The sequence below is a fragment of the Salvelinus namaycush genome, chromosome 26 (genome assembly GCF_016432855.1).
Source record: "Salvelinus namaycush isolate Seneca chromosome 26, SaNama_1.0, whole genome shotgun sequence".
In the NCBI taxonomy this organism is placed as follows: Eukaryota; Metazoa; Chordata; class Actinopteri; order Salmoniformes; family Salmonidae; genus Salvelinus; species Salvelinus namaycush.
In genome coordinates this window covers 23,377,049-23,393,241 of record NC_052332.1, presented here as the reverse complement: position 1 = coordinate 23,393,241, position 16,193 = coordinate 23,377,049, and the positions used below count along the sequence as shown (strand labels likewise).

At 42.0% G+C, this 16,193-nt stretch overlaps 1 protein-coding gene across 3 annotated transcripts in view; it reads left to right on the top strand.

Moving 5' to 3' along the window:
- The first annotated feature begins 1,423 nt into the window (after positions 1–1,423).
- LOC120021676 (glutamate receptor ionotropic, NMDA 1) overlaps positions 1,424–16,193 on the top strand; it is a 28,591-nt gene continuing 13,821 nt past the window's right edge. For 2 of the 3 annotated variants that reach the window (XM_038965499.1, XM_038965498.1), the window contains exons 1-9: positions 1,424–1,675; positions 6,480–6,614; positions 6,985–7,161; positions 10,102–10,164; positions 10,866–10,963; positions 11,224–11,345; positions 12,697–12,871; positions 12,980–13,124; positions 13,359–13,445. In XM_038965499.1, coding sequence (XP_038821427.1) covers positions 1,427–1,675; positions 6,480–6,614; positions 6,985–7,161; positions 10,102–10,164; positions 10,866–10,963; positions 11,224–11,345; positions 12,697–12,871; positions 12,980–13,124; positions 13,359–13,445 — 1,251 coding nt within the window. In that variant the 5' untranslated portion in view covers positions 1,424–1,426. The remainder of the gene's footprint in view (positions 1,676–6,479; positions 6,615–6,984; positions 7,162–10,101; positions 10,165–10,865; positions 10,964–11,223; positions 11,346–12,696; positions 12,872–12,979; positions 13,125–13,358; positions 13,446–16,193) is intronic. The other variant, XM_038965500.1, reaches the window with a different exon arrangement.

The following is a 16,193-nucleotide window of genomic DNA, read 5'->3' as shown; positions in this document are numbered from 1 at the left end:
CTCCATTCAGGGACATTTCAAATGACATTACCCGCCCCCACAATCAAACAAAACATCTAACAAGCACACATGTCTGTCAATACAAATAAGGTAAAACAACACATTCATGTCACACTTTTGGAAGAAGTTGAGCTTCAATGTTTCATTCTACACCAGGCTGAGCAATGCTTTTAGATGCAACTCTATAAATTATTCAGCCGTTTTTATATTTGTATATCCCCATGTCAGTGCTCGCAGTAGCCTAGACAAGCAGCATACTGTGCTTATGTTGGAGGTTTTGCATGATTGAAGAGGTTGAAATATGGATGACATGGTTACATAATTGATTGGCTGTTTGAAAGTAAAGGAGAGGGGAGGGGATGTAGCCTACACGTAATTGGTGGTCCTGGTTGGTCTGAGTCTATGAAATTATGGGGATTTACAGCAGGAGCCAGTTCAACTGAGACCGGAGACACATCCCCAGCGAAATAAACAAGCAGGCTTCGAACTGGGCACAGACATCAATTCAACGTCTAGTGTGGCCAGTGGGTTGGGTCCATCTACTCCGTGCGTTATAGGAGTACTGTTTGAGAAAACATCTCACATATTGGAATTGTTGGGTCACTGGATTATTGAGGTGTCAATTTTCATTGCAATGGCAGCAACCATCTGCAGTATTTATTTATCCTACCTAAAGTAACCTACAATATTCACACTTTAAGAAATAATTCGTTTTTCATCACATACGATGTTTTTTTATGAGATCAATTATTGTTCTTCTCACACACCAATTGTGTCTTGCTTTTCTTTGATGCTCTATTCATAATCTAAACTGCCTACTACCATTCCTGTCATATAGTGAATAACATTGTTGTTGAGATGTTGAAAATACTTTTTGTTGATGATTAGCTTCCTTTGATTCATTTCCTGTGACAGAAGAACGCCAACGCGAAATCATAGATAGATCGCGGAGGCGCGCACCACTGCGCGTGCACAGCTGTCAGCACCAAGGACAGCCGCTCAGCCCCGAGCGTAGCGTCAGTATTATCACCTTACAGAACAGCCCGCGCGGAGCCCACAGGGGATCGGTAGAGCAATTATACAGTGCACAAAGGGAGCCGCATACGCCGCGAAATATGCTCTAACTCGTTTATATCCACATTGGAAGAAAGACAATGGGGGAAATAGGCAAAGGAAGATAATCATCTTTGAAAAAATGCTTCTGAAACAGCGGAGATAATCCATCAACGGTTAAGGTCCTGACCATGCACATTCCTCCGCATTGCACTTAAATCAAATGTTCAGATTTTCCACACTGTCCAGCGGGACGGTGGTTCAAGTCGTGGTAACCGGGTGAACAGTGCAGTCCAGAATCCGGGAAAGCCCACCTGCCAACACGAAGGAGAGACGGATCTGGGGTCCACTGTGCGTTTTGGTCGTTTACACGATGCGTTTGTTTCTGCTGGCGGTGTTCCTCTCGTGCTCCTGTGCGCGGGCTGGCTGCGAGCCGAAGATAGTGAACATCGGAGCCGTCCTGAGCCAGAAGAGGTACGAGCAAGTCTTTAAGGATGCAGTGACCCAGGCGAACCAGATATACGGGAGAGATAAATTCAAGTTGACCGCCATCTCCGTAACGCACAAACCCAACGCTATCCAGATGGCTCTCTCCGTCTGCGAGGACCTCATCTCCAACCAGGTATCTCAGGAGGGCGCCGGCGTACCAGCATTGGTGTTAAATGATAATAGCCTAATAACATGAGTCATTAGCACATATATAGCCCATCTATTCAATGTCAATCATATGAATCCAAATAATTTAGAGGGCTCAGAGAATTGTCCAACATTTGTATGAAGCCTATGGCCACTATTGGGGGGGAAATGAATCATCCTCTTTAGTGTGTTCCATCTTCCCGTTTCTTCTTCAAGGGAACTGACTGATGTGAGTCATTGGGCAGATGAGGTCGATATATTGTGACCATCACTTTATTTGCAATGAACAAACCAGTAAGCATCTCATTCTAGACTATAACCTCAGTGCCTGCGAAACACGGTGCCACCTCTTTCCTGCCTGATCTCATAGATCAAACATAACATAGTAAATCCGGGACACTCAAATTAGTATGATATGTTACGTTTGGTATGTATAAAAGAACACTGTTGCTGCTTCCATCCATCTCTTTGCCCCAACCTGGGCTCGAACCAGGGACCTGTAGGTATAAAAATAGATATATATAAAAAATATTGGAATAAACATTTAATTTGGCCTTACTGCTATTAGCGCATAGAAACGCATTGAATAACATATTTATACATGGCAAAACAGGTAGTCAAAAAATGATTCAAAAGGAAGTATGTTTTAAAGTGAATCCTATATAAAAAAAAATCGAATCCAATTTTATTAATCACATACAACAGGTGTAGACCTTACAGTGAAATGCTTACTTATGAGACCCTAACCTACAGTGCAGTTTAAAAAAATACAGATAAGAATAAGAGATAAAAGTAACAAGTAATTAAAGACCAGCAGTAAAAAATAAAATAACAATATATACAGGGGGGTGCCAGTACAGAGTCAATGTGCGGGGGCACCAGTTAGAGAGTTAATTGAATTGACTATGCATAGATGGCTACAGAGAGTGGCAGTGGTGTGGAGGGGGGGGGGGCAATGTGAATAGTCTGGGTAGCCATTTTACTAGATGTTCAGGAGTCTTATGGCTTTGGGGTAGAAGCTGTTTAGAAGCCTCTTGGACCTAGACTTGGCGCTCTGGTACCTCTTGCCGTGTGGTAGCAGAGAGAACAGTCTATGACTAGGGTGGCTGGAGTCTTTGACAATTTTTAGGGCCTTCCTCTGACACCGCCTGGTATAGAGGTCCTGGACGGCAGGAAGCTTGGCGCCAGTGATGTACTGGGCCTTTCGCACTACCCTCTGTAGTGCCTTGCGGTCGGAGGCTGAGCAGTTGCCATACCAGGCAGTGATGCAACCAGTCAGGATGCTCTCGATGGTGCAGCTGTAGAACCTTTTGAGGATCTGAGGACCCATGCCAAATCTTTTCAGTCTCCTGAGGGGGAATAGGTTTTGTCGTGCCCACTTCACGACTGTCATGGAGTGCTTGGACCATGTTGGTTTGTTGGTGATGTGGACACCAAGGAAATTGAAGCTCTCAACCTGCTCCACTGAGCGATATAAGAAAGATCAAGATTTAAAAATATATTTTTTACCCATATTTAACACATTTTTGGGGCACTAAACTATTTCCATATATACTTCCATAACCGTTTTTAACTGGTACCAGGCTACCATCAGATGAGTCTTGTGAGGCTTGTGGGCGTCCTAGAGAGAGTCTGATCTTTCCATAGAGGGGTTATATGTGTTTGTAGTACAAATGCTTTGGACGTTTCAGACGTTTCAGTGAGAAGACCGATTTTTGGGATGTCTCCTTGTCTGACAAACACCACTGTAGCTCTGCCACCTTCCACCGCAAATGCAGAAGACCGACATCGGTGGATGCTGTGGATTGAGACGCAGTCCATGCAAAAACAGATATCTCTAGCTAAAACAGACAGATTTTGATGGGGATTTTGTGTTATTATGCTAATTAGGACATAGACTCTAGGCCCTAGAGTCTAGGGGGTTGTTTAAGGCATAAACGAAAGAAGGGTAGTTGGTTGGGGTGAATGGGTAGGTGTATAACGCGAATGTCTAGCAACGCAAAGGTTGCGTGTCTGAATCTCGTCATGGACAACTTTAGCATTTTAGCTAATTAGTAACTTTGCAACTACTTACTACTTTTGAGCTACTTTGCAACTACTCTCTACTTTTGAACTACTTTGCAACTTGGCATGTTAGCTAATCCTTCCCCTTTAACCTAACTCCTAACCTTAACCTTAACCCCAAACCTAACCTCTAGATTAGTTAAAGTTAGCCACCTAGCTAACATTAGCATTAGCCACTTATAACCCGAATGTCTACCAACCCAAAGGTTGTGTGTTCGAATCTCATCACGGACAACTTTAGCATTTTAGCTAATTAGCAAGTTTTAGCTACTTTGCAACTACTTAGCATGTTAGCTAACCCTTCCCCTGACCCAAACCATTTAACCTAACTCCTGGCCTAGCTAAAGTTAGCCACCTAGCTAACATTAGCCACAACAATTTGGAATTCATAACATATCATACGTATTGGAAATGTGTCTACCCCTGAGTCCAGGTTGCTATCTATTTTTTATTTATTTATTATTTAACTAGGCAAGTCAGTTAAATACAGGATCGATGCCCCCCGGCCAAACCCTACCCCAGACAACGCTGGGCCAATTGTGCGCCGCCCTATGGGACTCCCAATCACAGCTGTTTGTGATTCAGCCTGTATTCGAACCAGGGTGTCTGTAGTGACACCGCTAGCACTGAGATGCAGTGCCTTAGACCGCTGCGTCACTCGGGAGCTGACTGCAACAATATCAAATGTTTTATTGCAGTTTATATTTTTTGTTTAAAAAATGGGACAGTTTATATGGTTAAAAATGGGACTGTATATTAGGAAAAAAATCAGTTTGTTGCAAATATACATTTTGTTACTCTAATATACAATATTTCTTCAAGCCTAGGCTATGATAACAATACTATGAAACTGCAGCCAAGCCTTTAAGAGATCCATCACATATGGTAATACAAATGGAAGCTGAAATGAAATTATACCTATTTATAAATTGGATATCCATATGTTGTTGTTACACAAGCAGTAGCCAATATAATGAGTAACTACCAAACCAGAACTTGAGGCCAAACATGAAAAATAAAATGGGCAGTGAGCCTGTGGCTAAATCTCTATCCCCATATCTGTAGTCTATTATCCAGACAAAGCTATGTGTTCAAGGGATAATATAAATCTTATACAAAAGTTATTCTTTATCATTTAGAACTGGACAGTCAATATATCCTTTAAAAGCCATGGACTGATTGTTTTTATCTAAGGGCCAAAAACACACAGATTTGTGGGGGATGAGAGGCCAACTCACTTCAGTGTACACAGCTGCAGATCCGCTGAACTGCAAACAAACTAACTAACCAAGAGAGAAATGAGTGACGCATCCTTAAATGAGTTTTACTGCAGTTTCTATTTTCACAGCTCGTGCCATGTGACAAAATGTTGCCTAAAAGGAGGCCAACATGGCCACCTACGCAATGGGCACGTCCATCAAAGCATCCCAGGGGTAGCAGCTGGGGTGCATGCCTTGGCTCATTTGCCGTTATGTCACCGAGAAGGGCGTTTAGTTTGTATTATGGAAAATTGTATGATTTGAACATTAGAAATGGGTAGTTCTAACTGTTTGGTTTATGTTATTACTAGATCAATAATGAGACACACAAGTGTATGGAAAGCAATTGTTTTTGGCTCTAGACTCGAAAAATTACTGTGTTTTTCACTTCAAGTGCGATTCTTTTTAGGTCATAATATCTTTTGTGTATACGACTTGTGCAATTTAAACCTAACAATGAAAACAACATTAATAAGTTATGCATTGCGATGTTACCCCTTTGAGATTTGTTCCAACACTGAAACACATTGCTAAAACCCTTGTCCATCCCATTCACATTAAGCATTACATTGCTTCTGAAAGCAGCAATATCATGTAGTGAAGAGAACTGAGGCGTGAACCACCCCTCCCCCATCCCTCTTTCTCACACACACACACACACACACACACACACACACACACACACACACACACACACACACACACACACACACACACACACACACACACACACACACACACACACACACACACACACACACACACACACAAAGGTCTCTCCCTAATTCCTCCACTCTATTACAATGTCCCCGGTCCTCTTCATTGTAATGATTGTTGTAATTGATAGAGATGGTTATGTGCTGACATATCTTTGCTGCTCTTTGCTCAGAGGGCTGCAGGGATGAGAAAGGTGCCAATGGTCTACATGTACCTTTACTTGGAACAGCGCCTACTAACTGGCTAGATGGAAACCTAACCATGTGAGAGACTCAATGAGATGGTCTTGGCCCTGTGGTCATGTTAGTCACTCGAGAGAGGGTCCATGACAGATGGGTTGGTAGATGCCTGGAAGCGCTCTTTGGATGAAAGAGGCCCAACCATACGGGCTGCACACATTAACCGTCAGGCCTGCATATCATGCCAGCTTTGTCTTCCCCCTCAGTTGGATCAGTGTTCCATTTCTCAAGAATCCTATTAATCTAAGAATCGATATACAGTTAGTAGAGCTGCATTGAGGAGCATCTGTCTACTTCATCCAGGATAAGTGTCATTCAGCTTTGAGCCAAATGAATAACCATCTACCATGCAGCCATAATGCTAATGAAAAGTGAGGATGGTTTAAGAGGAAAGAGCTGATTTGACATTTCCATGTCGCAGTGAGGAATCAATAGTCCATACACTTTATTATCCTTTCACCTCTCTTTACACGTGTGTGTTTTTCTTTAATCCCCGTACTTGTGTCTGCAGGTGTATGCCATCCTCGTGAGTCATCCTCCCCAGTCCAACGACCACCTCACCCCCACGCCTGTGTCCTACACCGCAGGCTTCTACCGCATCCCTGTGGTGGGCCTCACCACACGCATGTCCATCTACTCCGACAAGGTGAGAAATGACAGAGAGAAAGAGAGAAAGAGAGAAAGAGAGAGAGAGAGAGAGGGAGGGGAGGGAGGGAGGGAGGGAGAGGGACAGAGGGAGGGAGAGAGGGAGGGGGGAAAGAGAGGTGAATGATGGAGCAGACCATGGGGATCTAAACAGATAAGAGAGACATACATTCTACTCCACTTCTTCTCTAGCTACCAAAATAGCTGTGGACGAATTACATTCTGCTCCAAATGTCCTGCAAGGACAAGACATTTCTGTTTGATTGTGAACAATTGCAAAGGCCTCATGAATATGTTAGAAAGAACAGCAAAACCGTGGATGACAAGCAAATCATTTCCTCGCACTCCTTCTTGTTTTGCTTTCTCCCCAGAGTATCCACTTGTCTTTTCTGCGGACTGTCCCCCCGTACTCCCACCAGGCTCACGTGTGGTTTGACATGATGCGAGAGTTTCGATGGAACCACATCATCCTGATCGTCAGCGATGACCACGAGGGGCGGGCCGCGCAGAAAAGACTGGAGACCCTACTGGAGGAGAGGGAAACAAAGGTGAGACGCTCGGGCTCGCCGGACCCCCAGTGTGTGTGGGCGTGTGTGTGTGTAATCTCTGTTTAACTCTCAAAGGTCTTCTATGTATATAACTGTTTTCCTTTCTGTCGTGTGAACACATCTCTCACTGACCATTGTGTAAACATTGGCTAACATCAAAATGCTAGAGACATCTACAGCGTCTAATGTGTTCTGATCTGAGTACATCTTTTACTCATCTCATGTTGCTTTTCACCATAGTCAAATTCTCCTGTGTCAATCCACAACGGGAGCCAAATAGCGGACTTTAACCTGGGGCTTTGCAAAATATCAATGACTCCCAAACAGAATGATGGTCCATAGATCCTTGATGTATATTTGTGCTGTGGTACATGTATGTTGTTTGGAAGGGATGTAGTTCACAAATCCAGTGTAATGCTCACTTGGAGACTTGTAATGTGATGGATGGTTGACATATAGTAGTATATCAGATGGTCATAGTGTCCTGTGCTAAGACACTAAGACAGTGGAATACATATCTTTGGTTTTATTGTGTCCTTGTCAAATGATGCTGTGAGACCATACAAGTGAAATGACAGGCATGTGACAAACTGTCCATAAGCATTACTGTCCATAAGCATTAGCCCAGAGTCACCTCTGAGGTTGTGTTGCTGGGTAGCTAGCTCATTAAAGTGCTGATCCACCTAAAGCCTAAAGCATGGATGATGTCCCCTAGAACACATGTGTCAAACTCATTCCACGGAGGGCCCAGTGTCTGTGGGTTTTCGCTCCACCCTTGTACTTGATTGATTAAATAAGGTCAGTAATTAGTAAGGAACTCCCCTCGCCTGGTTATTTTGTTCTTAATGTGAAAAAAACCTGCAGATACTCGGGCCCCCGAGGAATGAGTTTGACACCCCTGCCCTAAAAGATAATGTTCCCTAAAGGAAAAGAGAAGGACCAATTAACACATTGTTAAAAAGACAGGATGTGGTTAAGACTTTTTGATACTGCGCTGTTTGTTCCCCTCAAGGGCTCCTTCCTGTAATTGTGTGACGGAGTGAAATGAGTCCTGATTTGAAGAGTAATTTAATCAGAGGCTGATGAAACGGTTCATGTGACAGACACATGCTCACGATAATCCACACCGAAGGGAGAGGTGAAATGTCAAACATGTTGTGGTTCATCAGTCACACTCAAACATGATCAAGATTGATTAGGAGTTACTAAGTATACTTTTTGTCAATAAATCATCTTGTTATAAAGGATTTTGACTTTATTGGATTATACAATGACTTTACCTGTGTTGAAGTGGTGTTTTCTATGGTAAATACCTACATTAGATTATATAATAGTTGGTTAACTGCTAGCTACATGTTTCTTCCGTCTTGGAATCCATCTTGTCTGACCTTGGCTCTCGCTCTCTGTCTCTCTCTCTCTCTCTCTCTCTCTTTTAAATATTGCCATAAGCAACAATTGAATAGATTTACAGTTACCAGATTGAATTTATCTATCAATGTCACAGAATCCTTGGGATGGTAGACAGTGTGATGTGATGCTGTAAGGAAGTATCTGTGTTCTTTTTCAGTGGTTTTAAGAAATTACTCAGCCAGCCAGGTTGGCAAATGCTGAGTTTGCCACATTTGGGGAGTTTGTGTCATTTCCTAATTTAATATAAATATTCTATTTATTCACATTTCATATTCCGTATTGTGCAGATTATTCACACTGTAATTGCAGGTTTATGTGCTGTGCTGGTGTGACAAGTCACAGGGACAGTAGTTATATGGGGTTCTGTACCACAGCCGGTAGCGAGAATCTTCTACCTGTAGTGGATTCAGTCAGAATACTGACATGAGCGACACAACATACAATATTCATGCTTGACTGAAGTAGCAAAAATAGAGCACTCAAAGAACTCTTTTGGGAAAACAAAGCCAGTCATCTAGACAGTTTTTTTTACCAAGGCATTGCAGTGCCACACAGAGACAGCTGCAAGATGGTGGAGGGCTAGAGAAAGAAATGGACGAAATAGATTTGGGATTGGGGACTCAATACATGATTAGATTATTTATATTCTAAATGAAGACTGTAGTCCCATTCACTCCAGTTTGATTAATACTTGTTTTGTAATGCCATGATTTATGAGTGTGCACTGACCGTGAAACACTACGACACAATAGCATGCAACATTTGGAAGGGGAGCAGTGTTTTACAGAGCAGCAGTGACTACAACAACTTCAGATTACATTTGAGGCATAACAGATCTGTAATCCTTTCAATGGAGTGAGCGTGAATACAATTGAGGAGAATGGGATTTACTTTGGATTTGCTTGTCAGGCAGTATAATGAACGAATGCGGCAGAGTCACTGTAGCATTTGGGATGTGGAGGACGCAGATCCTGAGCGCTCTGCCTGCCTGCGGTCTGAGCTGAAAGGTCGGGCATCAGGGGAGGCAGGTCTGTCAAGCAGAAGATGCTGTGTTTCACTGCAAAATGGCTCCCTGACTAAGGCAAAGCAGGAGACTGCCTTGCGGCTCCTTTCACAATATACAGGAACTGAGTGGAATTCAAAATGGAGAGAGCCTGAGGGCCATTAGTTTGCAGAATCAGACTGTTTACCTGTTGGGATTGCTTTGCACTGACACACAGACATTTTAGCCCTCTCAATCTCATTGTTGTACAGAGAGTATGACTGTTTCTGGACCAATGCTGGACAATGCTTTGAGGGTCTTGAGTAGTATTTGAAAGATTGTGAATGAGGTCATATGACATAGCATTAAATAGGATTGCTAGTGGTCAGTGGCTGTCTTTGATTTACTTTGCAAGCCCCAGTGTTAGGGATCCCAATTTGAAGCAGAAAAGTGTAGATTTGTTGGAATGCTTTACTGCGATCCATTTTCAACAGTTTTTTAATATTCTTCTGTGTCTGCATATTTTCTCTGTGCACATTACTCATCAGAATAAAAAAAGGAACTATGAAAACCTCGACCAACTGTCCTATGACAACAAGCGAGGACCAAAGGTATATTTGCATGGTCAATGCACGCCGCCCACCAACTTTCCAAACGTAGCAACTAGAAACCAGCCCAAGCAGTCACCAGCCGACCCAGAAATGCCCCTATCTTGGTAGCACGTGTTTCTTTTTACTTTGAGACATTATCCCTATAATTTCACTGAACAATGATTTTGTTATGGAAAGACTATAAACATTAACAACTGAACAGCGCTCCGTTTCAACCATTTTCATTTTTTCATTCAAATAAAGGAATGCATGTTCTCAGAAGAAAAAAAAGAGATTGCAAGTCTATTCCTTTGTGGAGATCCGGTAGTGTGGGACAAACACTTTCCCAGATTACTACCCCCTCCTGTTTTGTAGCACCTCCCTAGTTTTCAATAGTTTTTTGTTGGGGGGAAAAGGTTCCCCCTCACTCCCCTTTACCTGTTTTTAGTTACTGGTTGCATTGACCTTCTTCTCCCCCCTACCTAACATGCACGTCCTTCTTTGGAGCCTTGATAACCCTCAGTTTGCATGCGAAAAATGCAAACGTTTTTCCCCTCCAATTTTTTTTTAGTTGAGCCGATTTCCCTGGATCGCTTTCCTTTTTTTCCTCTCTCCCTTTTTCAACAAAATCTGCCAAATCGAGCACAACAGGTAAAGAGTCAGCATGGTTTCTGAGGTGGGGGTAAGTAGTTGGCTTGACTTATTTTGTGCTCCAATCACAGGCAGAGAAAGTCCTCCAGTTCAGCCAGGAGACTAACTTAACTGCGCTGCTTCTGGAGGCCAAAGAGCTGGAGGCTCGCGTCATCATCCTCTCCGCCAGGTGAGACCCTCCTACAGCACCCCCCCACTTGTCCCATCAGGCCCCTCCCATCAAAAATCCCCTCCCATAAGTACATTTTCACTATTCCTATTTAGACCACAAGATGATTTACAATGACTTACATTTTACACTTCAAAGTGGTATAGTTTACACCTCTATTGCTAAATGCTGGCATAATGTCACACAGTAGTGATTTACTGCAATGATTTAAATTAAAGATAAGTAACCATGTCTATGTCACTGAACATCTCTGTTTTCAGTGAAGAGGATGCTGCTGCAGTTTACAAGGCTGCCCGTTTCCTCAACATGACGGGCTCGGGTTACGTGTGGCTGGTGGGAGAGCGGGAGATGTCGGGTAAAGCCCTGAGCGAGGCGCCAGATGGTACGTACCGTACGCTGCTACCCAACAGCCACTTGGAAAACACTTCAGAATGCTGGCATTTTCTGGGGTCACCTTTCATCTCACCTCTACGATTAGGGCGAAAACCCATAGATGAATGCCTCGTTATTAACGATGTATTATGTATGATTATTTGTTGAGTGTTAAGCATTTAAACGTTTAAGCATTTTTTATGTTTAAAGGTTTTAAATGAGTCACAGAAATGTACACTATAATCTCTTAAACAAATGTTAACACAGTGTTAAGTCCTGTGTCTCTGAACCTATTTATTTATAGTCAGAACTATTGATAGGTTAACTCGTACATGCATGTTTCCTAAAAATATATATTGGGTTATCCAAAATTTCGCTTGCTGCCTTTATAGTGCCATTCTGATATATTAATAGCTTGGTTCTCATGAGTTTATAAAGGGTGTTTTGCAACCCCCACATTGAAGTGTAACTGAAATAGAATGGTAAGCTACAACTGTCCTTTCTTATGTCCCGGAGTCTACACAAGTCTCACGTAATATGTCACTTTGTGGTCACAAACATAAGCATAAAACCCTAGGCACTCCAACACCCCTGACCCCTATTGTCTTACGTTAGGTGGCGTCACTCCTACGTGACGCTCGTCCCTCAGTGCAGACGATTAGTAGCGCTATCTAACGTAAGGCAATGCCCCAATCCCTGCAGATAATTCTTTGTCAGTCATGTCCATGTCTCAGCATCTGTTGCTGTCTTAAACTCACCTCTGTGGCTTCTTTCAGGAGTCTGCAAGACTACTGGACCAGTTGCAATAAGAAAACTTAGCTGAAGTTGGATTGTTAATGTAATTTGTATATTAATTCTCTAATCTAGTTGATGTATGTTTGTTTGGTCCCACACATACACTATAGCTTTCTGCTTGTGGTATTTTCCAACCTAACCCCTATAAAGTGGGTGATAGAATTGAATTGATCCAACTTCAAGGGACTCTTTTCCCCCCCATGCTGGGCAAAGTTCACTAACAACCTCAAAATATTGATCTAGCTATTACTCTCTGATCATGTTGCCTCTTCTTCTCGGAAAGGAATAAAAAAGAACATCCGAAATCAATTTCCATCAAGATGAAGTAAATGCTTCAAAGACTTCCAGTGCTTGTTTATTCTAGTGCTGGATGATCCAAATTCATTTCACAAATAGAGCAACAGGATGGTGCTGGATCAAAAACTTGCGGTTGGACCTTTCCTCATGATGGCTGAACAAGAGGTTCCTATAAGTTTTTAGTGTGTGTATTGCAAAAGGATCCTGATTGCTGGTAGTCTAGCAGGTCACTGATTTACTTTGTTCTGCTGTTGGCGTGATGTGAACAGGTCTCATTGGCCTCCAGCTCATCAACGGCAAGAACGAGTCGGCCCACATCAATGACGCAGTGGCCGTGGTGGCCCAGTCCATCCAGGAGCTCTTTGAGAAGGAGAACATTACGGAGCCGCCCAGAGGCTGCGTGGGAAACACCAACATCTGGAAGACCGGGCCCCTCTTCAAAAGGTACATTTGTATAGTTTAGGAAGACACCAAGATACAAACACTTTCTCACTCTGCCTATCCCCTTACACTCTCACACTCAGATCTACTTCAATTTCTCCTCTCGCTCAGGGTTCTGATGTCATCAAAGTACCCAGAGGGCCTCACTGGACGAGTGGAATTCAACGACGATGGCGACAGGAAGTACGCTCACTACAGCATTCTCAACTACCAGAAGAGTCGACTCATTCAAGTTGGGATTTACAATGGAACACAGGTAACTTCATGGCAACAGTGATTATTTCTGTTTTTCCTGTGATCTTCCTGTCTATTGCTATTACACCTCTATGAAGAAGTAAGCATGGTAGTTAGAAAGCAGGTTTTATTAGCTAGATGCTGAGCTGTTGCTAAAGCAGCTGACTCTTCAGTATTGGACTCCCCTGTGCTTGGCCCTCATCAGCTCCACACACTATGTCAGCACTCCTCTAATCATGGTGTCATGACCATGTAGGTGGTGATGAATAATCAGAGGAAGATCATCTGGCCGGGAGGAGAGACAGAGAAACCGCGGGGCTTTCAGATGTCCACGAGACTAAAGGTATCGCATTTTACCCTCTTCAAACAATGATATTCCGTATATATATATATATACTGAACAAAAATATCAATGGAACATGTAAAGTCTTGGTCCCATTTTTCATGAGATGAAATAAAAGATCCCAGAAACTTTCCGTATAGACAAAAAGATAATTTTTCAAAATGTTGTGCATAAATGTGTTTACATCCTTGTTAGTGAGCGTTTCTCCTTTGCCAAGATAATCCATCCACCTGACAGGTGTGGCATATCAAGAAGCTGGTTAACTACCACTTCTCTCTCCCGGATCCGGGATCCTCCTCATCAAAAAAGCTGACTAGCATAGCCTAGCCTAACGGGACAGGGATATCATATGATATAATTTTCATGAAATCACAAGTCCAATACAGCAAATGAAAGATAAACATCTTGTGAATCCAGCCATCGTTTCCGATTTTTAAAATGTTTTACAGCGAAAACACAATATGTATTTCTATTAGCTAACCACAATAGCCAAAGACTCAACCGCATATTTTCACCATGTTTCTACCGCATAGGTAGCTATCACAAAACCGACCAAATAGAGATATAATTAGTCACTAACCAAGAAACAACTTAATCAGATGACAGTCTTATAACATGTTATACAATAAATGTATGTTTTGTTCGAAAATGTGCATATTTGAGGTATAAATCATAGTTTTACATTGCAGCTACCATCAAAAATATCACCAAAGCAGCCAGAATAATTACAGAGAGCAACGTGAAATACCTAAATACTCATCATAAAACATTTCTGAAAAATACATGGTGTACAGCAAATGAAAGATAAACATCTTGTGAATCCAGCCAATATTTCCCATTTTTTTACGTGTTTTACAGCGAAAACACAATATAGCATTATATTAGCTTACCACAATAGCCAAACACACAACCGCATTTATTTACCGCATAGATAGCATTCGCAAAAACCAGCAAAAGATATAAAATTAATCAGATGACAGTCTTATAACATCAGGTTATACAATACACTTATGTTTTGTTCGAAAATGTGCATATTTAGAGCTGCAAACCGTGGTTATACATTGTGAATATGTAGCATCGATTCACCAGAATGTCCGGAGCTATTTTGGACACTCACCTAATCTGACCAAAGAACTCATAATAAACTTTACATAAAAATACTTGTTGTATGGCAAATGAAAGATACACTGGTTCTTAATGCAACCGCCGTGTTAGATTTTTAAAAATAACTTTACCATAACAAATAGCTTGCGTTATTGCGAGACAGCGCCGGCCAAAACGGCGGAGAATAGAAATAACATTTTCCACAGAAATACGAAATAACATCATAAATTGTTCTTACTTTTGCTGAGCTTCCATCAGAATCTTGTACAAGGAGTCCTTGGTTCAGAATAAATCGTTGTTTGGTTTTAGAATGTCCTTTTCTCCTGTCGAATTCGCGCCACAATGCTAGCCAATGTTGATGACGTTCCCATCTTCTCTCGACGCAAAGAACGGAAAACTCCAAAAGTCCCAATAAACGTTGAATAATCTGATAAAACTCGGTTGAAAAAACATACTTTACGATGTTATTATCACATGTATCAAATAAAATCAGAGCTGGAGATATTAGCCGTGTATACCGAACGCTTATCAGAAGACAATATGGAGGTGCTTTGCGCGCCTAGGTAGAGAAAGGAAATTCCTGACCTGCCACTCCAAAAGCTCTTGTTCGACCTCAGATCAAGCTAAACACCCCAGTCCACCTTCCACTGCCTGTTGACATCTAGTGGAAGGCATATGAAGTGCATGCATATCGATAAATATAAGGCAATTGAATAGGCAGGACCTGAAACAGAGCCTCGTTTTCAGATTTTTCACTTCCTGTCTGGAAGTTTGCTGCAAAATGAGTTCTGTTTTACTCACAGATATAATTCAAACAGTTTTAGAAACTTGAGAGTGTTTTCTATCCAATAGTAATAATAATATGCATATTGTATGATCTAGAATAGAGTACGAGGCCGTTTAAATTGGGCACGATTTTTTCCAAAGTGAAAATAGCGCCCCCCTATTGACAAGAAGTTAAACAACATGATCATTACACAGGTGCACCTTGTGCTGGGGACAATACAAAGCCACTCTAAAATGTGCAGTTTTGTCACACAACACAATGCCACAGATGTCTCAAGTTTTGAGGGAGCGTGTAAGTGGCATGCTGACTGCAGGAATGTCCACCAGAGCTGTTGCCAAAGAATGTAATGTTCATTTCTCTACCATAAGCCGCCTCCAACGTCATTTTAGAGAATTTGGCAGTACGTCCAACCGGCCTCACAACCGAAGACCAACCGAAGACCAACTATGGCAGCCCAGGACCTCCACATTCTTCACCTGGACCAGCCACCTGGACAGCTGATCAAACAGGAGTATTTATGTCTGTAGTAAAGCCCTTTTGTAGGAAAAAACTAATTCTGATTGGCTGGGCCTGGCTCCCAAGTGGGTGTGCCTATGCCCTCCCAGGCCCACCCATGGTTGCGCCCCTTCCCAGTCATGTGAAATAAATAGATTAGGGCCTAATGAATTTATTTCAATCTCCTTATATGAACTGTAAATCAGTAAAATCGTTGAAATTGTAGCATGGTGCATTTTATATTTTTGTTCAGTGTATATATACTGTATATACATACATACTTATATATATATATATATATATATATATATATATAAGTAAAACAACGCTTTATATCTTACAGAATCTTCAATGGAATGGGC